Here is a 26,736-nt window from a genome sequence, read left to right as displayed (position 1 = left end):
AGCAAGCAGGCACTAGCCCATATACCATTACTTCCTGGCCCCCAACAAAAACCCTTACCACTTTTGGAAAGCTGTGATGCTTAAAAAGTTTGAGAGGTATATTTTCTGGGTAATTAATCATTTTATTAATGATGCCAGCATTTTTCATAAAAGGAGGTCTGTGGAACTCTTGAATACTGAAGAAAATCATGGCAGCAAGCTCATGGCTTATATGCCCTTGGAAAGGGGGTGTTCCTGAGGGTGGCAATCAACTCTGATTAACAATTAATGAGAGAATGAATATTACAATGAGGGACTGGGCCTGTCCTAATGAATTTTGATTATGTCATTTTCTTCTAAGTTACCCCCAGCCTTGGACAATATATTCAAAGAATTTATCCCCACCCAAACCTGAGCAATGTACTGGTTCCCCACCTGGGTGGAGTCTGAACAAGATTGTAAGAAAGTTCATCCAATATCATTATCAGGAATGCCTTTCAAGACACTGAAGTTTGAAGTGAGGAGAAAAGGGGGGGAACTCAGGATCTCCCCAAATCATTAGTTATTAATAATCATTTCTCTTGCAGCTTATTGTGTGGAAGTGTTTTACATTAAATTGAAATGTTCTTTGCACCTTTCACATGTTACTCCTAGTTTTATCCTCTGTTGTTTTTTTCCTTTCTTTTTACCCTTAGCGCTTAGCATAGTGCCTGGCACGTATTACGAGCTTAACTGTTGACTTGACTTATAAATAGACTTGGACAACTTCACAGGGACTTTACTATAGAGTCCTTCAGCCCTTAGAGTTCTGTGAGCTCAGTGCCTGTTTTCTGAGTCTCTTTGCCCTGCTTCCACTCACAGAGATTGTTCCTCGGCTCACTGGACAGTGGGCCTCTGGCTTAGGGTTTGTGTGAGCAAATGTGAGTCAACCATACCTGGATGGGGATTGAGTTACTGCCCTGAGTTTAAGGAAAATTGGACTGTTCTTGGAGGAATCCCACTCCTTGCCTCTTTGTGCTGCTTTGACTATGTTTGACTCCCAAAGGGAGTTCCATTTCCAATGAAATGTGTCAGTATCTTGGCAGCAGGAGCCCAATATTGGATGTTAATCCATGGGGTACTGGCTGAGGCTTGAGAAGAGAGTGGAGTTTGCTCAGTAATTGGTGAAGACAGGCGTGGCAGGAGCATATGGGAATGTGCTCCTCTTCCTTCCAGACCAAAGGTATTTTCTGCCCTTTTGTTAAATGCACTTAGTCAGCACTGTCCCCTTGTCTCCACTATAGTTTGCCATTTCCCATCTACCCCAGTAATTTTCTATCATACTTCTGAGAGTTATTTCCATTTTCCTCTAGGAAAGAAGGGAAGGAATAAGCATTGACATAATGCCTGCTATATGCCAGGCACTGTATAAGTACTTTTTTGTAAATATTATCTCATTTGATCTTTACAACTTTAGGAGGTAGATGCTAATATTATCCCCATTTTACTGATGAGGAAACTGAGGCAAACAGAGGTTAAATATTTTGCACAGCTAGTAAGTGTCTGAGGTTGGATTTGAATGACCTGAGTTCAAATCTGGGGGTCCCTACAATGTGGCAGATGGGATCTGGATTCCTGACTCCAGGCCCAGCACTCTATTCACTGCCTACAGGCAGCAGCTATATCCTTTGTGAGCTAGTGCAACGCCTCCCTGTATTACTGTTTCTCCCTGATCTTGAGCTCTTTGGCCATGGCAGTCGTATGGCCTTCTTCTGAGGCAGACTATGCTGGGAAGGTGCAGCTGGATGACTCAGGAGTTAGAGCACTGGCCCTGGAGTCAAGAAGATCCGAGTTTAAATGGGGCCTGGGGTACTTACTAGCTGTGTGACCTTGGGCAAGTCACTTTACCTCTGCCTAGAAGGCTGCTTGGTGGCTCAGCAGAGTGCTGGATCTGGGATCAGACCAAATCTAGCCTCAGACACTTATTAGCTGTGTGAACCTGGGCAAATTACTTAACCTCTCTTTGCCTTAATCCATTGGATAAGGAAATGGCTAACCACTTCAGGATCCTTTCCAAGAAAACCCCATGGATAGTATATAGTTCATGGGGTCACAAAGTGTCAGATACAACTGAATAACAAGTGCTGGGAAGAAGTGTCCCAAGAAAAGTATTTCTCTCTTCTGAGTTAAGTCTTCCCAGTTATTTTGTGTTCTCATTTGGCCTCTGGAGAGGAGATTCAGAGCTCTCTTCCCATTTTTGTTCCATAGGCAAAATATCAGGTTCTTGAGAATGGAGGAATGAGCAGCCTCATCCCTGTCTGCATCTAGCCAAGCCTCAGCTCCAGCCCTGGAACTCCCTGGGATTTCTCTGTTCTGATGGGCAGCAGCTGGCACCACTCTGACATTCCCTGCTGTGACACTGATAGCAGCTGGCAGTTCATAGTGGAGGAACGTGGCTCTGAGGAGGAGAGGAGGTCGTGGGTAAGGGAGTGGCAGTGATGATGGGAGGGAGGCATTCTGCCAGGGTCACAGAAGGTACAGCTGCTGCTCGAGGTAGTGCCCTGCTGAGACAGGCTAAATTTTCAAACTGGGGCCAGTACCACTCACACATATTGTATGTATGTATGCCTGTGTGTATACATATGCACATTCGTATATATATAAAAACATACACAAATTTACATATACATACACACATACCTATACATATATACAGATGCATTTATACATATATATGTATTCACATACATATATGTAAAGAGGGAGTTAGCAGACAAGCACTGGAAGCTAAGATATCTATCTTCTATATCTCAGCTTCTAGTGATTGTCTGCTAACTATAAAGAGGTTTTTTTTTTTTTTTAAGTCTTCAGAGTCCTTAGAGGCTAATGGTAAATGTAAGGGAAAGTAAAGAAAGGGTGAGAAGGTTAGAAGATAACTACCTTGCCCTTGACCATACTATAAAAGCCTTCAGAACCTTCCTTTAGGGTGTGTGTGTGAATTCAGTTATTCATTCATGAATAAATGAATCTGCTGAATGCCTACTATGTGTTGTGGCACTGGGTATAGGGGGGCTTTCAAAAGAATTACTAAACCTGGTTTCTGTCTTTGCATCTAGACTAGGAGATAAGACATATAAACATAAAAACAGTTTAAATAAAAAATCTCACTGCCTTAGGGTCATACCTCAAGTCCCACAAATGCCAACCAATTGTGTTTGTTAATGTAATTACTACCATATCCCAAATATACCCATCCCAATTTCAGGAAAATAAGTTACATTTTTAATGAAACTCTGCAAAAGTAACATCCTCTGTCAGACTAGGTGTCTTGATTTTTGTTTAAGAAAATACGGTCACAAAATTAAACAAAAATGTAGGTCACAGTATTTAGCAAGTACCAATTTGAGTTGGAGCTTTGTCTCCCTCCTCCTGGGTTCTTAGGCCTCCAAAAAAGATTTCCTGGGATTACTAGCCTCAGTTAGGTTATTTTTCTTCCCTTGGGTTTTTCTCTGTCCCTGGGAGCAGAGCCATATGTAGACAGGTAGCATCATTCTGGTGCCATAATGTTGTTTAACCCATGACATCTCTTGGGACTGTGCCACTAAATAGCTATGTGTTCTAGGCTAAAACACTTGACCTTGTGCAACCTCAGTTTCCTCATTTGTAAAGTTAGGGAATTGTACTAGATGCTCTCTAAATCTTTCTAGATCTAAAATGTTTTGATCTTGGAAGACCATTTCCTGAGAGGTGGGAGGACACTGGAATGGGAATCAAGATCTGTTTACTAGTTTAGGCTTCCCTACTGACCATGTAGCTGGGGCAAGCCACTCTGTGCTTCCAGATAATAATATGATCTCTGACCTGTTTCACAGGGCTGTTATAAGGACCAATGTAATGATGTCTGAAAATTTTCTGAATTAAAAGTGCTCCATAAATATAACATATAATTATCCTTCTTGCCCGGAGATAAGGGACAGTACAGGTGACTTTTAAGCTCAAGAATTCATGTTTTCATGTCTGCTTTCCAGAATTTTCATGTCTGCTTTTTCTTCAGCAAATGAATGTGCTTAGTCTCCAGGTGTAAACCATTCATCTGAATGGGATAAGAATTTGAGATTTGAGAGGATGATGATAGAAAGATGAGAATGTCTGTTTCTCAGAAAAGGCTATGACTCTGGGCTAAGATAAGAGTTTGAAAGATGATTTCTTTTGGGAAAGAGTAAGTAGAAATGTGGAACAGGTAGAGATGACAAGTAGATTACATGCAAAATGATTATTATTTACTTTCAGTCTCTTTGTCTTCCCTTTTCTTCTCCCACCTGAAACATATGGAGCACTGGCTGCTAAATATAAATAGCATTCTCCTTGAGCCACGATGCTGTGTTTCTTGGAACCATGAGGCCAATATATTCTTACCCTTCCTTAGCCTCAAGGTGTTCCATTCCCAGTGAAAAAGTAGGCCTATTTATCTTTGGCCATTCGAGTCTGAAACAGGCAGTACTGGAAATGAAGGGTTGAAGGGATTCATTCATGCATGCATGCATTCAACAAATAGCCTCCGCTTGTGTCCAATACACTGTGCTAGTCCCTGCAGGATGTATGAGGACAATGAGACATGGTCTTCACAGTCTAGTTGGAAAGGTAAGATGTGCACACAAATGCCAAAATAACAAGGCAATTTGCAATAATTGTAATAGAGATACAGACAAAGTACAATGGGGTATGGAGGAGGGAGAGATCACGTCAAGATGGAATCATGAGGGAAGAATTCATTGAAGTGGTGATACTTGAGCTGGCTCTTGAAAAATGGAGAGGATTTTGATAGATATTTGAAGGAAGATAGTCCAGGAGGAGGGAATTACATGAGTGAAAACAGAGTTGGGGAAGTGAAAGGTGTTTTGGGGAATAGTAAAGACTCCAGTTTCCTGTGGGAGTCATGCCTGGCCTGGAAACTTTCTTTAAAACTGAGGTTCTAGGGGCAGCTAAGTGGCACAGTGAATAGAGCACCAGCCCTGGAGTCAGGAGGACATGAATTCAAATCCGACCTCAGATACTTAACACTTTCTAGCTGTGTGACTTGGGCAAGTCACTTAACCCTAATTGCCCTGCCTTCCCCCCTTCAAAAAATACCAAAAAAACCAACACAAAACAAAACTGAAGTTCTAGGATGAGCCAGTTGATCAGAGGAAGGGTCAAGGAATCAAGCAATCAGGAAGGAAAGGAAAGGGATGCCATCTTAGAACCCTTGGATCATTTTGCTATTGTTACCAATAATATAACTCAAATTTATGTGATGCTTTAAGATAAATTCCTTAAAATAGCCTTGTAAAGTAAGATATATTATTCCTGTTTTGCAGAAGAGATTGAGGCTCAGAAAAAATAAAGTGGCTTGTTCACATTCAGTAGTGTCAGAATAAGTATTTGAATCTAGAGCTCAAGCCTAGTACACTTGCCATTACAATGATGAATGGAATGTCAACTGGAATATAAAGAATTAACCTGATCTCTTCAGTTGTCTTTTCGACACTTTCATTTGTTTTTAAAGAACATATTGCATTTAGAACTGTTAAGACAAATAGAGGCAGGTAATAGAGTGAGTATTGTCTTGGCTGGGAAGTTCCAGGAGTAAGAGGGATGATGGGGAAGGGCTATAGCCATAGATTTGAGAATACCTAGGGATGGTCCTGGTCCAAGGGCCCACAGGGAGTCAGTGGTAAAGACAGGAGGCCTGAGCCTTGTCTGAGTTGTTAACCAGTGCACTTGTCCACTCATTCCCCTAAGAACCACTTACTCTCTTTCTGCTCCCTCCTCCTATGATAGGTTTGGGGATAGCTAGTACGTGTTTTAATTTGAGCAGGGTTGGGGGGAGGGTAGGAGAATGTCTTTTCTCAGAACTGGAAGTATCTTTCTCATCTGAGATCTATACCTTCATCAAATGACTCCACAGGGATCAAATATCTACATGGAAATAAGGAGTTAATACCACCTCAGCCTGTGAAGTGTAGCTTCCTTCTCTTGTCCACGAGAGACAACCCAATTTCATACGACTTTGCCTTGCACAAGGCATTCAATCTTTCTGTGTCTCAGTCTTCCAATATGTATTGTTGATGGTAATTCCTGTCCATTCCATTGTTTCACATGATCCTTATGAAAATTAAATTTTTAAAAATTATGAAAGTCTTTAATGCATTCTGGATACATTGTTATTAATCAGCTGTTTTGTAATTCTGTATATATACATCTATACACATATATCTACATTGATATCTGTATCTGCATCTATATCAATATTTATATATCCTGGGCAGCTAGATGGTACAGTCAATAGAGTGCTGGGCCTGAAGTCAGGAAGACTCATCTTCATGAATTCAAATCAGGCCTCTGACACTTACTACATGTGTGACCCTGGGCAAGTCACTTGACCCATTGTGCCTCAATTTCCTCATCTGAAAATAAGCTGGGTAAAGAAATGGCAAACCTTCTAGTATTTTTCCCAAGAAAACCCCAAATGGGGTCTTGAAGATCTCGGACACAACTGGAAATGACTAAACAGCAACAACAACTATAACCTTGATGTCTGTCTCCTCCATTAGAATATGAGCTCCTTGAAAATTGGAATTGTTTCATTTCCTTTATCTGTCCCTAGGGCTAGCATAGTGCCTGAAACATAGTAGGTACTTAATAAATGCTTGCTGATTGATAGTAATTTTTAGTGGCTTCTATGGGCTCAGCGCTATGTTGATCCTGCTGGGTACAGTGCTCAGGTATGTGAATTTACCACAGGGGCTGTTTGTCCTGGGGAGAGAGATCAAGCCTAACATTTCAGCCTGGCCCACATCCAATACCCCTCGAATGTGTTTGCTCTTGTTCTAGGCTGCCAGACGTTGCCCACTTGGAAAAGTACAGCTCAGTAGATGAGTCAGCCCCAGCTGGTGAAAAATGAATCATGTCCGACCAACTTTATTTGGTTCAGGTTGTTCGGTTTTCTTTTTAATTAAATAATTATTGGTCTGGATGGAGAGAAAATGGATTCAATCTGTCTAGTTTTTTGGAAAGCTTATAACACGTTCCAGTGATAGATTAGTGGACAAACCCTCTCATTTGGTGTTCAAGTGAGGAATTCATTGAAAGAACTGGTTGGCATTGTAGAGGCAGAAAAAGACTCCCTTGGTAATTGGGGACCCCTGATGGTTTTTTTTGGGGGGAGGGGCTCCATGTCGTGACTAGGTACTTATTTTCTGTTTAAACATTATCGTCTCAGTGTTTGACCTTGGGAAAATTGCTTCTTGTCTCTGTTCCTTATATATACAATAAATGAAAGTAATCTTATCCCAGGGTGAGAAGGGGGAGTTTTGGGAGGTAAGGGAAGATAAGGACAGGGTAACAGAAAAACAAAACAAAAAACCAAGATTGAAAAGAGAGTCGTTGAAGCATCTTTTTTTTAAGATGGAGAGAAAAATAACTACAGAATCTGAATACAGATTGAAACACCTCTCTCTCTCTCTTTTGGCTCTCTCTTTTTTGTTTTGTTTTGTTTCTTATTTCTTGTGGTTCATCCCATTGGTTCTAATTCTTCTTTACAACATGACTAATGTGAAAATGTGTTTAATATGAATATCTATGTAGAGTCTATATCAGATTGCATGCCATCTAGGGAAGGAGGGAAGGGAAGAAGGTGGAGAAAATTTAAAGCTCAAAAACTTGTGGAACTGAATGTTGGAAACCAAAAATAAATAAATTAAAAAATAAAATAAAATAAATGGAGAGGAAAGAAGGGAAGGAAGACCAGAAGACAGCTAGGTGGCACAGCAAATAAAGCACCGAACCTGGAGTCAGGAGGACCTGAGTTCAAATCCAGTCTCAGATACTTACTAATTGTGTGACCCTATTACCTAAAAAAAGGAAAAAGAATTTAAAAACAAAGAAAGAAGACCAAAGAAGCAGGACAACTTTGAAGGCTATAGGTTGATCTTCTATACTTAAAAAAATTACAAAATGCAGTAATAAGAAATAGCATTTATATAGTGCTTTCCAAAGTATCTCATTTTATTTTTACAACATCGTTGGTAGGTGCTATTATTATCTCCATTTTATAGATGGGGAAACTGAGGCAAGTGGGGGTAAGTGATTTTGTCCAGGATTACATAGCGAGAAGGCATAACCAGGTTTGAACTCAAATCTTTCTGACTCTAAGTGCAGTCTATTCATTATATTGCCTTGCTCTCTTCTATATGAAATAGAAACCTGCAGTTTCATGTAATGTCCTCCTTTTCTGTTCTACATTGTATAGGTAAATGTCCATGCTATTTGATGTTTGTTAAATTCTGATAAAAATAATTTTTTTAAAGAGAGTAATTAAGTGATAGCCCATATCACACAGCTAATATTCATCAGAGAAAGGGCTTAAACCCTTGTTTTCTTGATTCTAAGGACAATTCCCTATTCATTATTCCATACTACCTCTCTGGGGTACAATTTATCCTCTAAAAATAAATTTCCCTCAAATGAAAGTGGAAAAGAATTAGCAATATCCATCCTTTAGTCTTCCTCCAAAGGAGCACTAAAAGTTAGACAATGAGGGACAATAGCTGAAGAAGGGTTTAGCAGGGAGGGACTGGTAATGGTGGTGCAGGAACAGAAAGTGTAATGATCTAAATTCCACTGTTATGGGTCAGACTATCACAGCTATGCAAATACTGGGGTCCAGATGAGAAATAAATGGAAGAATCTTTTTATATCAGCAAATTCACCAGGTAAACAGGCTCAGAGAAAGTGAGAATGATGTAAGGATCATAGATTTAGAGCTGGAAGGAGCCTTAGAAGTTCTCTAGTGCAATCCCCTCATTTTAGTGATGAGGAAACAGCCCCTGAAAGGGTTGGTGGCTTCCCAAAGTCACAGTGGAAATAAGTTGCAAAGCCTCAATTTGGTAGCAACTCTGACCCCATATACAGAGTTGGTTCTTTTATAACACACTGCCTCTTTCCAACAGCTAGCTATGAAGTTTCTTAGAGTTGAGTAAACTGTGACAAATAGAGATTAAGTGACTTGCCTAGAGTCACACAACTGGTAAGGGTCTGAGATTGGATTTGGACTCTGGTCTTCCTGACTCTAGGCCCAGTACTCTATCCATCGCACCACTAGTTGTCTCTCCTGAAGTTATGGAAGCTAATACCACAACTCCTGCTAATATTTTTCAAGCATCACAGGAAGCTAAAGACCCTCCATTCAAAATACGTGCATTCTCAGAGGGAGAGTCTGGTAGTGGAGAGCGTGGAAAAGACTACCCTCCCATATTTGATTTCCAAGGTCTCATCTACTGTTAAATCACATTACCCTGTGATTGTTGGTTTTTGGGAAGGTTTAAAGAGGAGGGAATAGACTACTAAAGTGGGTAAAAGGAAGCTTTGACTTGGGAATGTAGAAGTTTAAACAATCTGAGCTGTGGTAAGTAAATGCAATAAAGGTAGACTGAGGCACAATGCTCAGAGCAAAATCAGTTTATTAACAGTGGTGCATATAACTCTTAACAAAGTGGGTCAGACTGGCTACCTCAGTGAGGCCAGTGACCCCAGTGAGAAGGGGCTGGATCTTCATTATTTAAATATAGGAAAGGGGGGTGTCTCTGTAGTTTTGGAACCTTACAATAGGTTATATGAGGAAAAGTAGGTTGGCATTCAGGTGTGGCTAATCATATTCCTCTCTGACAATTAAGGAATGTTAATTGTTTTATGGAACTCATCTGCCTCTTGTAATCTTGGCTAGGAAATCAGAACCACCAGATTTGTTGACCCCTGGGGGAGATCAAACCTCCCCTAATTGCACAAGGACAGACAAGGACACAAGTCTTGTCTTTTGGTGGGGAATGGCACAAGGTTAACCTGGTTGGGGCTTACAGACAACAAGCATATGTCCCAGGGGTTAACTGCATGAATGATAACATTCCCTTTCAACCATACCTTTAAAGTAACTCAGAGGGAAGATTGCATTTCTGAACAAGGTGAGTTCAGGTACACACTAACTCAGCTATAAAAATCGATACAGCATAAAGTCAATTACATTATAAAATCAATACAGTAGAAATCAGAGGCAATATTAATTTTTTTCTTTTCACAGTGCCAACGTTGGAGACTGGTGCTTTTGGGATAATGAGAGACAAGGATCATTAATATGGGACAGGGTCCAATTTAGAGTTAGGGTAGGGGAAAAATGTGTCTCTCAAATGAAAGGTTGAAGTCTTGAAGAATATAGCCTAGGAAGATATATTGGGGAGAAAGGTTTTGGGGAGGGGGGAGGAAGAAGAGTAACTGGGTATGAGAGTTAAGACAAAGGGGACTTCAAGCCCTAAATGGTGAGAGACAAGGGTAGGGTAGAGAGTCAAGTCAACAATAGGGCAACAAGCATTTATTAACTTCCTTCTATGCACCAGGTACCCTAACAACTGCTGTCCCCAGAAACTGGATACCATATCCGCTTTCTTACTATGAACTGTTTCCATAAATAATTAGACCTTTTAGGAAACCCAGAGGTGCTGTCTGACTTACATACCTTAACATATTGCTGTGCCTATTTGCTTATCCACTCTTCTAGGTATGAAGCTAAGTGAGGACACAATCCATCTATATAACACTATGCCTGTCCCTTTAGCTGATGAAAACTCATGCAATACTACCCAAATGACATGTGAAAGAAACCCCAGATTGTTTAAGCTAACATGAGTGTTGTGGTCAGTCTTCTTAGAGACTATCATGTTAGTAGAGAGTCACTTACCTTTGAAGAAGCTGGAAGCATTTGACCCTTGGCAAATTTACTCCCCATCTCTTCTGCTGACATATTCCATTCTCCACTGTCTCCTTTTGTCGCAAATCTCCCTACATGTGGGCAAATGTTTCTGTTTTGAACTGGTTTTAGCAGTAGGTTGGGCTTGCCTGTGTCAGGTACCTTAGGCATATGCATATATACAGTTCTAAAGACCCTGATATTCTGTTGTGTTTTGTTTTGTTTTTCTTACCTAAATGCATAGGGCCATGGCAGCCTTTCCAACAAACCCTAGTTTTCATACATGTGTATAATGGTACAAGAAAAGGGTTAAGATAAGACTGTCCTTTCCCACTCCAAGCTCTGTAAACATCCCCTTGTCAGCTGATGTATTCAGGAGAGTGTGGTAACCCCTCCTCAAGATTAATATGGTAGAAAGAAAAAAACAAGGTGTATACAGTTGGTTTGGTTGCTATTTCTAGGATTAAAACTCTAGGCTGCGGTAAACATAAGAAGCTCTTCCTGGATGTATAAATAGACTTCACACCAATACAGTAAGACAGATTTTGGATGTTTTAAAGCTGTTAATTGAGGTAACTATGAAAAACTCCCTTATGTTACTTCTGCCTCTTCCTGCCTCCCCAGCAATCTTCTGCTTCACATGACCCTGTCTTCTGGCCAGAGTGAGAGGAGGGAGTCCTCCAGTTATGTTCCTTATCCCTTTATGAATTTCTAGTTTTTCCTTGAGCTTTCTCAATTCTGATAGAGGCATCTCCTAACCTGTTTCTTCTCTCTCCCCTCAGGAGTTGACTTTAAGATGAAGACTATAGAAGTAGATGGCATCAAAGTTCGGATACAGATTTGGTGAGTTAGATGGGAGGAGAACAAGGAAGCAGCAGGCATGTGGGATTGCTTCCTGGGATAAAGTTGCAACCCAACTTTAATGCTAGGCTACCCTTAAACTGTCACTGGGTCTGGAGTCAGGAAGCTTTGAGTTCAAATCCAGACTTAGACACTTACTAGATGTGTGACCCTGGGCAGGTTGTTAACTCCTCTTTTCCCCAGTGCCTCATCTTTAAAATGAGGACACACACTGGAGAAGGAAATGACAAACTGGTATCTTTGCCATGAAAATCCCACAGACACTTGTCTATGGGATACATAGAGGTGGGTACAACTGAATGAACAGCAACAACCCTTAAAGTGGCCCTGCTTTATACATAAGTCCTAGGTTCACAGGAGAGTTCTGAAACCTCTCTTGGGGAGGGAAACAGAAGGATCATAGATCAGAGAGAATCCAAACCAATTTTTTTTGTGTGTACTCTGTCTCACAGTCCAAGGATTTAGGGGGAGGAAGAGGGAAAGGAGAAATAAGGAAACCACTGTGTGAAGAAGGCAAGTTGGACAACTTCAGGGACCTCCCAGAGAACCATGTCGCAGTTTCCACATGTGACCACAAGAAGTCACTGTGGCTCTCTGATCCAGAATCTCAATGTATTGTTTTAGCGTTACCTGTAGGAATTGTGTCTCAACTTTGGAGCATTGTAGAAGAGGCTTTCAGGGAGATCCCTGGAAGATTGAGGGTGGCAGGTTAGGGATTAAAGCAGCCCCTTCTTTCATCATCCATTCATATGTTCTGACCCAGAAATGCCCAATTTCATTGCCTTTTCTGGCTCAGGTACACAGTTGCCCAGAAGGCAAGGAGACTAGTCTAGTGTGTCTTCTCCCATGCACATTCATAGCCAGATCTCACCTCTCCTCTTCATAATCAGGTCCCTATTTCCTGTGAGGTCCTGAGGCATAAAGCTCTCATTCAACTCTCTAGTTTTGTCCTCTTTCAGGATAAGATTCTCTTCCCTTTCCTCCTCCTTCTTATTATATGTCCTTATTCTGGAGAACCTGGCTTTCTGTTTCAGGGATACAGCAGGGCAGGAAAGATATCAGACCATCACCAAGCAGTACTACAGACGGGCCCAGGTGAGTCCCTTGCCTAGGAAGTTGGAGGGTAGAAAGACTTGATTCTGCAGCTCTCTGTGCAAAGGATGCTGGGAGAAATACCCTTAGTTTGCATTATAGAGTATGTGAATTTCTATATTTTCAGCACTTAGTAAACATTTATTAAATGCCTGTTCTAACACTTCTGTGATAGCCTCCTCTAGTGCAGGGATGGTGTAATTTTACCTGTTTTGTCAGTTTCTTGAAGGCAACAAGGACATGGACAGTATGGGGAAGAGTGGCCTTGGGATTAACATAAACTGAGTGGCTTAAGTCAAGGTCATCCTAAAATTCCACTAGGAAGGGGACATTTAAGAAGAACCCCATTGTGCTTTATGGGAAAGATACAAGAGTCATGAACTGTGAGCTTGCAGCCTATAAGGGTTCAGGGCATAGTTTTTCTTTCCATTCCATTGGAGACCCCTTCCTTTTTGTGATGCTAGGTGCTGAAGGAGATGCAAAATTTAAGTAAGATACAACCTCTAACATTTATCTCCAACATTTAGCACATACTCACCCAGAGCAAGTTCTCATAAATGCTTTCTTTCATCAATTTATTTGCTGCCTTCATGAAACTTAAAATTTAACAGAGGGGAGAGGGAGGCAGATTATGATATATATATATATATATATGTATATTCTCACAGTCTGATTTTATCACTGTGGTGGTGATACAGGCTGCAGTCCCTCCATGACTTAATAAATGGTTTTAAAGGGTGTCAATCCGTCAGTCAGTAAATATTTATTAAGCACCTACTATGTTTCAGGCACTGTATTTATGGATACATAATTGGTACAAATAATGCATAAGTGCAAAACGGAAAAGTGGAAATGAGGTCTTGAGAGGAAAGGTCATCAAGGGTATCAGGAAGTCATTCAATCAGCAAGTAACGAAATTTAGGACCTACTATGTTCCAGACAATGGAATACAGAGATAAAAATGAAATGGTCTCTGAAGAATGTGGGGGATCCTCGAGCATTGCTCAATTCAACTAATATTTTTTGTCTCCTGCTGCATGAAGTACTGTGTGAAGAACAGGACCTTTTCTCTCACGGAACATAGAGTTGGGGGAATATGGCATAGACACAAAGAGACATATACATAAATGGATTAACTGAGGACAGAAAATCAACTCCCTAAGACCAAAGGAAATCTTAGCATAAGGCAAAGTGGCTTGGCCTTAAAGAGCTGGGGTTGGTGGTAAGAGGGGATGGTAAATATACCCTGTGGGGAAGAAGGGAGATTGGGCCCCAGCATTTAGGGTGCTGAGATGGCCTCTTTTGACTTACTAGTGCTCAGGATATTTTTCTTTGTGTGTGTCTATCTCTATGTATTCCTCATTCTGTCACTCTTTTTATTTCAGGGAATATTTTTAGTCTATGACATCAGCAGTGAGCGATCTTATCAACATATCATGAAATGGGTCAGTGACGTGGATGAGGTAAGACAAGCCACATCTCCCCTTTGAGTGAAGGCAGGGGATGAGGTGGGAGTGCTTAGAGCTCTTCAACTAAAGAACAAATTCTAAGTCCTGTTTCCCAGGGATTGAGGGCCAAAGCAAAACCCTAAGGGGGGAGTTCAAAATTATCACTCCTTGTATCTCTTCCACTGACTTAGGTCAAGATTTGCCTCAACCCTCACCCTGATCTATGAACTACTTTTTACCATAGGCCTCCAAGGGTTGGATAGGATAGAATTAAATGGGAGTTGGACACCTGGGTTCTCACTGAAGCTACCCTAATAACTAGCTTGATGACTTTGGGCAAATCATCTCACTTCTCTAACCTCTATTTTTCTCATTATGAAATGAAGGGTTTGGACTATGTGACCTGTAACAGAGTTTTTACCCTTGAGTTCATGGACTGTTCTCAAGGGGGTCAGTGAACATGGGTGGGGGAAAAATATTTCATTTTTATTTCCACAAACTTTTAGTTTCCTTTTTAATCCTATGCAATTTGTTATATATATATTAATAACATTATTCTGAGAAGAGGTCCACGGTTTTCACTGAACTATCAAAGAGGTCCATGACATAAAAACAGTAAAGAGCCTGACTGATAGGGATCCTTCCAAATCTAAAAGTTCTAGAAGTCTTAGAGGATCTGTAAAATGAGGGGGCTTAGCCTAGATCAGGGGTGGGGAGCATGCAGCTTCAATGCCACATGTGGCCCTCTAGGTCCTCAAGTGCTGCCTTTTGACTGAATCCAGACTGCATAGAGCAAATCCCCTTAATAAAAGGATGAAACTTGGACTCTGTTGAAAGGCAGCACCCAAGGACCTAGAAGGTTACATGTGGCCTCAGGTCTGCAGCTTTCCCACCCCTGGCTTAGGATATATCTAAGTCTCTCTCTCTCTTTTTTTTTTTTTTTAAAGCAATCGGGGTTAAGTAACTTGCTCAAGGTTACACGGCCAGTTATTTCTGGGTGTGGTGCTAAGTATCTGAGCCCGGATTTGATCCCCAGGTCATCCCGACACTGGAGCCGGTGCTCTTACTTGCTGAGCCACCTGGCCACCCCTAAACAATTGGGGTTAAGTAACTTGCTCAAGGTTACACGGCCAGGTGTTTCTGGGTAGGTGCTAAGTCTGAGCCTGGGATTCGATCCCCAGGGTCATCCCAACACTGGAGCCAGTGCTCTTACTTGCTGTGCTACCTGGCCGCCCTCTAAGTCTCTCTTGGCTCCAACATTCTGAGGCTCTAAATTCTTAAAGCACCAACTCCAGACAGACAATTGTATACCCTAAGCTGCCACTGTGACAGTCCTTCTGAGATACCCTACAAGTTGAGCCAGGCTATTGCTAGGGGAACTGGACAGACAAACCACCTGCAATGCCCCAGTGGCTCCTGATCTTGGAAATGGTTTTGTGGCCAAGCTCTGGGGGATAATTGTACTATACAATTATCCAGTGGGGCAGTGGGGATGAGATGGAAGGGAAGCAGTAGGCAATAGTGGTCCTGTCTTCTTTCTTCCTAGTATGCACCAGAGGGAGTTCAGAAAATCCTTATTGGGAATAAGGCTGATGAAGAACAGAAAAGGCAAGTGGGAAGAGAACAAGGTCAGCAGGTAAGTGGGGGCAAAGCTGTGGTGTACTCGACAGAGTACCTGCCCTGGGGTCAGGAAGGTATAGGTTCTAACTGTAGCTTCAGTCACTTACTAGTGGTGTGACCTTGGGTAAATCATTTGCTGCCTGCCTCAGTTTCCTCATCTATGTAATGGGGACAATAATAGTACCCCCTCCCGGGGTTGTTGTGAGGATCAAATGAGATGATATTTTCTAAGTGCTTTGCAAACCTAAAAACAAAGTGCCATTCTAGTGATAGTTATATTTATTATGATATTATTACCATTATTAATATAATTATTATTGTTGTTATTTTAATTCCCCTTCCCTCCCACCAGATCCTTGGTACCACTGCGGTAAATGGGCTAATATAGGAGTTTTGAGGAAGAACAAAGCTCTATTTCTTTCTTTCTTTTTTTTTTCTCTTTGTGGGGGGGAAGGCAGGGCAGTTGGGGTTAAGTGACTTGCCCAATGTCACACAGCTAGTTTTGTCTTAAGTGTCTGAGGTCAGATTTGAATTCAGGTCCTCCTGACTCCAGGGCCTGTGCTCTATTCACTGCACCACCTAGCCTCCCCAAAGCTCTATTTCTGAACAGCTGCTTTATTAAGAATTTTATCATCATCATCACTATAAATTAGTGTAAGCACCACAGACCCTGCCGGAGAAAGTTACAACAAAGATATAATAGTAACCCACATTTACATGACACCATAAGGTTGGCAAAGTACTTTATGTGCTCTCTCCTCCTCGCCAACTGCTGACCTCCTTTGCTTCCTCTAACTCCTAACCTCCCCAAATCCTCTCAATTCTAGTGCCTTCTCTCTGTTAATTATTTTCTATTTTTCCTGTATATAATTTGCTTTGCATGTGTTTGCGTGTTGTCTCCTTTGTTAGATTGTAAGCTCCTTGAGGTCAGGGATTGCCTTTTGTCTCTTTTTGTGTCCCCAGAGCTTGCTTATCACAGTGCTTGGCACAATTGTAGGCACTTAACAAATGTTTATTTATTAACTGATAATTTCATTTGATCCTCACAACTACCCTGTGAGATAGTATATATATATATGATGGGGAAACTGAGGATCATTGAGATTAAATGGCTTGCCCAGGGTCACACAGCCTGAAACAAGACTTGAACTCAGTTACTTAACCCCAATTGCTTTAAAAAAAGAAAAAAGCCTCACTTTATCCTACCAGACCCTGATCATGCTGTGTTCTATACTTATTGCTTGTACTTTCTCAATTCTTACTCATTTCTTAACCCTGGCTGTGTAATTTCATCCTTCTGTTCCCTTTTCAGTTGAAATTGTTCTGCCAGAATTCACCAACAACCTCTTCTTTGCTAAATTCAATGGCTTTTTCTCCAGTCCACTTTCTGCTATGGGTCAGTTTGGTTGCCCTCTAGAGATATATTGCTCCTGCCAGCTGTGGGCCCTCCCCAGGTCTGTACCCAGACACATCCTTTTAGCACACCACAAGAACTCAATGGTTCACTTTTTTTTCTCTTTGCCTTCTAATTAGTTTGGAATGCTGGCCCTAGATGCAAGAGGACCTGAGTTGAAATCTGGTCTCATACACTTCCTAGCTGTCTGACTCTGGGCAAGTCAGTTAACTCTTTTTGCCTCAGTTTCCTCATCTGTAAAATGAGCCAGAGAAGAGAATAGTAAACCACTCCAGTATCTTTGCCAAGAAGACCCTAAAAGGGGTCATGGAGAGTCAATCACAAACTCAAACGATTCAACAACAATACATTAATAAACTTTTGCCGGCCTTGGCTCTCCCAACATAAATCAGTGAATGAATGAATCCAGTGATCTTCTTTCATTTCTCATCTTTCTTGACCGTTGTGTAACATTTTGCACTGTGGACCACCCTCTCCTGCTAGATGGTCTCTCTTCTCTGGGCTTTCATAGCACCTGTGTGCCATGGGTCTTTTCCTATCTGTCAGATCTTTCCTTCTCAAACTTTTCTATAAGTCATCTTCTAGATTCAAACCCATGTGTTTAAATGTCGTTCAGATCTTCTCCTCTTTCCTCTTCATATAGTCTCCATGTTGCTGATCTCATCAGCTCTTCTAGATATCATAATCATCTCTATGCAGAAGAATCCCAGAGCCTTCTCCTCAGCTATCTTCTCTTCTGGGCTCTAGTCCCAGACCTCCCATTGCTGGCTTAATGTCTCCACCTGGGTGTTCCATAGTCATGTACAACGCAACATGTCTAGTTCATTGTCATTCCTACCCCCACCCCCCATAGGAAATCCCCCCATTCCCATTTTTGTATTTCTATTGAGGGCACCATCATTCTCCCCATTACCTGGATTAGAAATGTAGGAATCACCTTTGACTCTTCACATTCTATCTCACCCCTAGTATTTATTCAGCTGTAAAGTCAGATAATCAATAAGTATATTAAATACCTACTATATACCAAATTCTGAGGTAATTGCTAGGGACATAAAAAAAGAAAGTTAAACTATCCCTGCCCTCAAAAAAGAAAATCAATTTTATTTTATTTTCATCTCTGAATTCTTTCCTTTCTACCTTATCATGTCCCCACCAAGAAAGCTAGAATAAAACCTATTACAAATGTATGGTTAGATAATCATGTTAACCGTGTCCCCTAAAAATATGAAATCAATTTGTACTTTGAGTCCATTTCTCTATGTGGAAATGGGTGAGGTTCTGTTCTAATAGGGGAGACAACTTCGTAATAAGGGAGTGGTGGTTCAGGAAGGACTTTTGGCCTAGACAATCACTGGAATTTGAATGGAATCATTGAATAAGATGGGGAAGTGAGGTACAAAGGTGTGTAGGGAGTGTTGGTTGTAGTCCTTCCTTCTCAAAAAGGACTAAAATGACATCACTATGCTAGAGTTAGGTTTCAATGTGTCTGACTGTGATCAGACCAACATGACTTTGGAATGCTTTACTACAGGTCAGGCACAAAGAATCCGTGTGAACATTTGGGGTGGATACTCTAAATTTGCACATCCTGCATTTCCTTTGAGTTGTTTCAATTCTGCTTTGCTCATAGAGCTCAGCACCTTCTCTGATGTGGGCATGCCATGCCAGGCAGTCCTGTGCCAGTGTCTCCCATGTCACACAATCAATTTCAAAAGTTCTTAAGAGAGACCTTGAGAGTGTCCTTGTATCACTTCTTCTGACCACCATGTGAAAACTTGCTCTGATAGGGAGTAGGGAGTGTAAGGGGCAGGTCAGCTGAATGGGATGTGAAGTATGGTATGGTTAAATAAATTCTCACCAATTTCACCAATTGGGACAGATCACTCCCAGGGAATAGACTTAAAAAGAGTGGATTTTTTTTCTTTTTTTTTTGAGGGGGGAAGGCAGGGCAATTGGGGTTAAATGACTTGCCCAAGGTCATATGGCTAAGTAAGCATTAAGTGTCTGAGGTTGTATTTGAACTCAGGTCCTCCTGACTCCAGGGCCGGTGCTCTATTTACTGTGCCACCTAGCTGCCCCATAAAATGAGTAGATTAATCAGGTGGAGGGGGCCTTTGAGATGGGGTGGATGTGGTCTCTCAAGGTGAGAATCTGGAGGGTTAGTTTTCCTAGTGGGGCAAAGAGCAGGCTCGGTGGCAAAGTGCCTGTGCTGGAGGCAGGCCCTAGTGACTAGTGGGTGACAGCACGGGACATTAACCAAGGTTTGGAATCTTGTCAGCTCAGTCCTATTTCTCCTCATCACTGTAGTATAGGGCCTGATCACCAATCTTGCCTGGACTATTGTAGTAAGGAAACTCCTAACCATCTTCCTGCCTTATCTTTCCCCTCTCCAATCCATCTTCCACACAGCTATCACATTGGTGCTCTGAAAGAACCAGTGATCTAGACATGTCACTTCATTGCTTAAGAACTTCAAGCACTGGCTCCCCAGTGCCTCTACAACAAAATATAAACTCCTCTGCTTGTTTAAAGTCTTTCACAATCTAACTGCAGCCCATTTTTCCAATCTAATTATACATTGATCCCCTTTTCTAAGGAAGTAGACAAGATAGATATTTCCAATGTAAGTATGATTCTCCTTACAGACAACAACTTTTTCATTCTCTCTTTGTATACCCAATAATGGCAGCTAAGCAAAGGGGGCTGGACCTGGAGTCAGAAAGACTCATCTTCCTGGGTCCAAATCCAACCTCAGGCATTTATTAGCTGGGTGACCCTGAGCAAGTCACTTAACCTTATCACTTAACCTCAGTTCCTCATCTGTAAAATTAACTGGAAAAGGAAATGACAAACTATTCCAGTATCTTTGCCAAGAAAACTGCAAATGGGGTCATGAAGTCAGACATGACTGAAAAATCACACACACACATACACACACACACATACACAAAATGATCAATAAATGCTTGATGAATTGAATTGAACTTCCTCTTCTTTACCCAAGACAGGTGATACTGCAGCCAAACTTAACTACTGTTTTTCATGCACATTCTTCATACATACCCTCTCCATGCTTTTGTGAACAGTCCTAGCCTGGAAATGCTCTGCCTCTTCATCTCTTGGAATGTCTACCTTCCTTTAGTGGATTCAGGTCTTGAACTGAGGGCAGGAGATTTCACAATTTAAAAAAATTTCCTCTGGCTAAGGCAACCTGTGTGAAGGAGCTTGGGAAGCTCTGTCTAATAACCAGGAAACCAAGTCCCACTGCCCTTACTTCTCTTTCCATCTCCATATTATTTGCTCATCATCATTCTCATCCTTGGGCCAGAGAATGAGGCAAAGATAGTATAAAGAGTGAAGAATTCATCCCATGGGAATGAAGCTAGAAAGAGTCATGGGAGAGTTGGGGCTCGGGAGGTCGGGGGTAGAGTTAAGGAGTGGTCTAGGGGACAAAGGAGAAATACCCTCAGGAAGTGGAGGAGCTGGGCCATTCCAAGGAAGTGCTGATCTCTCCACAAGCTTCCAGGGACCTCAAGGGTAACTTCCCATCCTTCCTCTTCTCCTTGCAGCTGGCTAAAGAGTATGGCATGGACTTCTTTGAAACTAGTGCCTGCACCAACCTCAACATAAAGGAGGTGAGTAGACTGGGACAAGGGTGAGATTAGGGTGGGGCTGTGGTATCTGCTTTACCTGGGCAAAGAACCAGTCATGGTGGGGAGTTGAGAGAAAGACAAGGAAAAGGGATCATGGAGCCAATAGCTCAAGTGACCATGAAAAGGGGAAGGGTCTAGAGGAATGTGGAAGATCATGGATTACCTGTGTCTTTTTGTCCCTCAGTCCTTCACTCGTCTGACGGAGCTGGTTCTACAGGCACACAAGAAAGAGCTTGATGGTCTCCGAGCACATGCCAGGGAGGAGTTGGCATTGGCTGAGTTGGAAGAGAAAGACAGCAAAACTGAAGGCACAGGGAACTCTTCAAAAAATTGCTGGTGTTGAGGAACCCATGCAGGGCATCCCCCTGCTCTTTGCCACATTTTCCCTCCACAGACCAGGGGACAGTAAAGGGCTCTGGGTTTCACTCCCCTACTGCTCCTCCCTGACCCAGATAACTTCATTGAATGTCTGTAGGTATCATTGTCCAGCCCCTGGAGCAGGGTCCCTGTCCTCTGTTAGTGACCTCCTCTTCGTCTCCAGGCACTGGTGTCCTCAAATGTTTACCCTGAGCCTCAGGCTTCCTGTGTTCCCAAGATGTGTAGTAATGAGCATCTACCACCTCTATCTCTTTACTCCCCCATCTTGCTTCTTTGGATCCCTACCTCCCTAGAGTGCCTGAGACCACAGCCACATCCACTCTCTTGCCTCTCTCTGCCACACACACACACACACACACACACACACACACACACCCACCCATGATTCTCCTGCCTTTTGTTACTATCAGCAGTATTAACTCCTCCATTCCTTTTTTCCCTCTGTTCCCTTCTGCCTGAAGTGGGGCCTAGTTTGGAGTCAAGTTCATTACTCTTTTTTATTTCTATGCTTTCTGCCACAGGAATTACCACTGCCTATTGAATTCATTCCTGTGCCCCATCTTTTTTGCATCACATTTGCCACAGTATTAAGAAACCAGGAGGGATCAGGGCAGAGAGTGAGCACCCCACTGGACAGTACCTTGGCATGTGGCAGAGACTTCCTACCCACTTTGCCCCTCCCCTACTCTGGTTTCTGACCCTGCCTGAGTACTTCTAGCATTTTGGGAGCAGTTTTTGCTGACTCCCAGCTTTTAGCGAAGACCCTCTCATAGGAAAATTAAACATGGAGGCAGAAAAAAATATATATTTCAACAGGAGGCTAGGAAAAAGAAAAAAGGAGCCTAGGAAAACGAATCTGGGTGGAGGGGGGAAGGAAACTCCCTTGTTTGGGAGGAAACTGACTTCTTTGTCTAGTTGGTCTCATTTTCCTCACTTCTATCTTCTCCCTACTCATAAGCACACACATTTTTCCTGTTTCTGGGCTCCTGTGGTTGGAGCAAGTAGAACAGGGAGATGAGATCTACTATGGGGAAGACTTTGGGACCAATGTTACCAATATAGACAAACTCTTAAGGGATTTTTTGGGGGTGGGGCCTGACACAAAATCCATGGAAAGACAGGGTAGTCTCTGAGATGATGGCAGCAGTTCTCTCTTGGTCTGCACCCTCAAGGAAAGGTGAAATTAGTTTTCTGCCTTCACTTTCTAACTGAAAGAAACATTTTCCCATGATCCCTTGGGACTAGGGAGGAAAGCCTTACCTCTTCAGTATCCTTTCCTTGACCCTAACTCCCTTCTAACCCAATCCATGGATTTCCTGGACAAAGAATTAGTGAGAGAAGGTCATACACTTTTATATAGCCTACCTTTGTTTCAGGAATGAGGCTGAGGAGTGGAAGAAGTACCAGACCTTAGGTGAGAAGCTCTTAATGACATTCTGGGTCCCCTTAAGGATGAATTGTGCACATCTTGCTCCTCCAGTGGGCTGATGGTGATGGAATATTTCCAGATGAAAACTCATTGTGCCGTGGCTGCCAGCAGGAAAGAAGGAGAATGTTTAATCAGAACCTGTAATTTAGGAAGATGCCTCCTTTCCCCTGTGTTCCTGAGGCTCCACATGTTGTAATCCTAGGCTGGGTCCAACTTGCCTTCAAGTCCAAAGAGACTGATAATATGCTTGCCCCTTGGGAGATCAGGATAATCAGCTCCCCTTTGGGGTTACCCTACTCTGGCATCCCAATATAGGAGCAGCCTAGAGGAGAGAGGTCAGTTATCCAACTGCCTCTTGGTACCTCAGGCAAAGGCACTAACAAGACTATTGGGGATTCAACAACTTAGAAGTAAAATTCATTGAGTATCATGACAAGGAGTAAAGGGTGTGTGTGTGACCATACACCTCCAACATGCTATCTAAATAGTTCAATTAAATCTCTTTCCCATAACTCAGGTTATAGAAAGGCCAGGGAAGTTAAGAATGGGAATAGGTTGAGGCTGGTAGAAAAAACAGTACCATGTGGGACTTCTAACTAATGAGAAACTTAAGGTTAAGGGAGAGGAGACAAGGAGATGAGATTCCACTTAAATCAGCTAAATTTATTAAACCTCTATTAGGTGCTTAATTGATAGTCAATAAGCATTTATTAAGTGCCTACTATGTACCAGGCACTATGCTGAGCACTGGGGATACAAAGAAAGTCCCTGCACTCAAAGATCTCACGGGGAGGCAACAAGCAAATATATACCAACAAGCTACATACAGGGTAAATAGAAAATAATCAACAGAGGGAAGAATTAGAATGTGGAATTAGAGCTTGAGGGGTTCCTATAGAAGGTGGGATTTTAGTTGGGACTTGAAGGAAACCTCAGAAGCTAGGAGGCAGAGATGAGGAAGGAGAATATTCCAGGCATGGGGGATAGCCAGGGAAAATGGAGGGTCTTGTTCACAGAATAACAAGGAGGCCAGCATTACTGGATCTAAGAGTGGGTGTGGGTGTGGGTGATGTCAGGTATAAGAACACTGGAAAGGTGGGGCTAGGTTACAAAGGGTTTTGAATACCAGACGGATTTTGTATTTGATTCTGGAGGTGACAGGGAGTCACTGGAGTTTACTGAATATGAGGATGACTTGTTTGGACCTGCATTTTGGAAAATCACTTTGGCAGCTGAACAGAGGATGAACTAAAGTGGTGGGCAGACCAACCAACAGCCTTATTGCAAGTAGTCCAACTGTGAAGTGATGAAGGCCTACACTATGTTAGTTACTTGAGGTTACACAGAGTTTATGCAAAACACTGGAATCCTACCCTCATGGAGTGTATAGTCTAGTGGAAAGGTAAGACCCGAGCAGAGACAACTATACTATGTAATGGTACATAAGTGCATTATAAAAGTACAAAACAAATTCCATATGAGGGGGGAAAGTCATCATCAGCAGGAAGAATCACAACATCTTGGTGCAGATAAAGCCAGACTTCATCTTGCCTTCAAACAGGGATGCCCCACTGGGTCAGAGCAAGGAGGTGTTACCTTGGGCACAAGATACTCCTCCTAACGTATGCATCAAGGGGGCCTCCAATTCAATCCACACATTACCAAGCACTCCTGATATCCACAACAGTGTGATTGGCACTACTTCCTGGCAAATCAGGCAGAAATATACATTTCCCTCCTCAGGAGGATGAGGTCAGATTCTATCCCTTGCTAGGAGTACTGGAAAGAAGGTTTCATCACCAATTGGCATGTTAGGGGAGGTGGCTGCTGGTGGAAGGTAGGGTTTTATTTAAAGGGAGAAGCCTGATTTGGGGCGGGGTGGGGGAAGTAACAATATTGGTGTCTCATAACCCTTCTATAAGCCCAGGAAATGGCTCATGGGAATGGCATGAAGCCTAGGCCATTTCAGGGCTCCTCTTGCCTATTAGCCCATCTCTGCCATCCCTGCCCCTGCTGTCTTGGCATGAAAACTTGCTCCTGAAATGATATTGGTTTCTGAACCCCTACCTGTCTCTGTGACTTGTGAATGTTGCTGTCCTGTGTCTGGGGTTCATTGTATGAACTGTGAGCAGGGACTCATCTATTTTAAGTACAGATGTTTACAGAATAAAGGAAATTTCAAATCACAGCTGGGTGGCAACACAACAGTACTGGGATAGGAAGTCTCAATGAGAGGGGATAGGGATTTGGGGTTGTTGGTATAAAGGAGAGGTCTAGGTGCCCTAAGTCACAGGACTGTGATTTCTGCTGTAGTTTTCCTGATGTCACTTACAAAGAAGTCCACTTTGGAGGCTGCAACATCTCTTCTTATCCTCCTGAGAAATGGGTCTAAAACTGTAGGATTTGAGAGAGACACAAGGAAGAACTTCCCAACATTGGTTTGCTAAAAGAGGTTCCCCTTAGGGGAGTTTAGTTATTATCATCATCTCTGGAAGATCTTTTAAAACTAACAATCATTTTTATTTGTTTGGGAGTAGAACAGTGTCTATCTGCATGAAACAGAGAAGGGACTAAATGATCTTTTGAATCCATTGCGACTTTGTGTTGAATACTTCAGGGAAGATGAGACAAAATTCAAGCTTTCTTTTTTTTTCTCCTTCATTCCACCCTGCCACCACCTCCACCCCCACTGAAAATAAAGAAAGAACTTTTATATCACATAACCAAGCAAAACATGTCCACATTGGTCACATCCAAAAATGCATTTATTCTTTTGCATCATCTCCCAGTCAAATTGGCAGCATTCTTCTCTACTGGTCCTTTGGAAAATTATCGATCAGTTAGTAGATCAGTCCTCAAGACTTTCAAAATTGTTTGTTTATATAATAACAATGCTATAGTATATATTGTTCTTTGGGCTCTGCTTACTTCCTCTGCATCAGTTCATACAAGTCTTTCCATGTCTCTTTGAAATCAGCTTCTCTCATTTCTTACAGTGCATTAGTCTTTCATTATTTGGCATCCTCTTTGTTTTCAGGGTTTTTTGCCCCCACAAAAAGAGCTGCCATAAATACTTCAATAAGCTGAAGAGGCTAGGGATGTTTGGGGTTGAGATGGGGAGGAATGGGGCAGAAACAGAAAGGTATGTATCTGGATTTGAGATCGTAAGAACTGAACTTGAATGCTGACTCTCTCCCTGTGTCTCATTGTCTATAAATGAGGAGTTGGGACTACATGATTTCTGAGCCCTTTTGACATGCCTGAGCACTGATAACCTGATACCTTACATGTTTGTAATACTGTACAGTAACAACACATTCATTATTTTATTTGCACAAAAACCCTGTGAGGTGACTAAAACTAAGGAAGCTTAAGTTACTCATGATCTGAAAGACAGTAAATAGAAGAGTTGGGACTTTTGTACTCTGATATTCCATTCAATGCTTTTACTGCTAAACCAAAAAGCAAAGTTATATGACTTATCTTGCCTTGTAAGCTTATTGGCAAACACTTAGAATTATATGCTGCCACTAGAAAACAGAAGCGCTTTTCCTGAAAAGTGGGATGAGACTAGTAAGGGGAGGACAGTATTCAGGGTAGAGATGAGGGGACCTAAGAAGAGATAGTAGGACTAAAAACTTAGCTGTTCAGGGGCAGAGGGATTACAAGGGAGAAGTCAGGGGAAGACTCAAGAAAACCTTAGGGAGTATTAGGGAAACATGAAAACAAGTTCAGGGCATGTTTGCAACATTATAGTTTAGCCCATTGTCACTGGCAAATACTAATTATTTGGTTGCAGGGTAGAGAGATTTATTAGGAGATTCTGGAGACTCCTCCCCAGCCTCAGTAGGGGACACAGCTCACCCCCAATTCTTGCTAGCCCTACTTATAAAAAAAAAAAGCACCAAAAAACCCTCCCCATTAAAAAAAAAAAGTCCTTTAGGGAATTCTTTCCTTAAGAAAAATTGGTTCTGGGGGCGGCCAGGTGACACAGCGAGTAAGAACACCGGCTCCAGTGTTGAGAACACCTGGAGATCGAATCCCGGGCTCAGACACTTAGCACCCACCCAGAAACACCTGGCTGTGTAACCTTGAGCAAGTTA

The 26,736-nt window shown here is 42.1% G+C and overlaps 1 protein-coding gene across 2 annotated transcripts in view; it reads left to right on the top strand.

Annotated features, from left to right (window-relative positions):
- The window catches only part of RAB15 (RAB15, member RAS oncogene family), a 72,524-nt gene extending 47,703 nt beyond the window's left edge, over positions 1-24,821 (top strand). The window contains exons 2-8 of one of the 2 annotated variants that reach the window (XM_069082379.1): positions 2,227-2,439; positions 11,518-11,578; positions 12,631-12,691; positions 14,074-14,151; positions 15,683-15,772; positions 20,743-20,808; positions 21,011-24,821. In XM_069082379.1, coding sequence (XP_068938480.1) covers positions 11,532-11,578; positions 12,631-12,691; positions 14,074-14,151; positions 15,683-15,772; positions 20,743-20,808; positions 21,011-21,169 — 501 coding nt within the window. In that variant the 5' untranslated portion in view covers positions 2,227-2,439; positions 11,518-11,531 and the 3' untranslated portion in view covers positions 21,170-24,821. The remainder of the gene's footprint in view (positions 1-2,226; positions 2,440-11,517; positions 11,579-12,630; positions 12,692-14,073; positions 14,152-15,682; positions 15,773-20,742; positions 20,809-21,010) is intronic. The other variant, XM_069082378.1, reaches the window with a different exon arrangement.
- Positions 24,822-26,736: the final 1,915 nt, after the last annotated feature.

Source organism: Petaurus breviceps, unplaced genomic scaffold (genome assembly GCF_028583685.1).
Source record: "Petaurus breviceps papuanus isolate PSGF00001 unplaced genomic scaffold, PetGlider_PUasm1.0 164, whole genome shotgun sequence".
NCBI classification, from domain to species: domain Eukaryota; kingdom Metazoa; phylum Chordata; class Mammalia; order Diprotodontia; family Petauridae; genus Petaurus; species Petaurus breviceps.
This window is presented reverse-complemented; position numbering and strand designations above follow the sequence as displayed.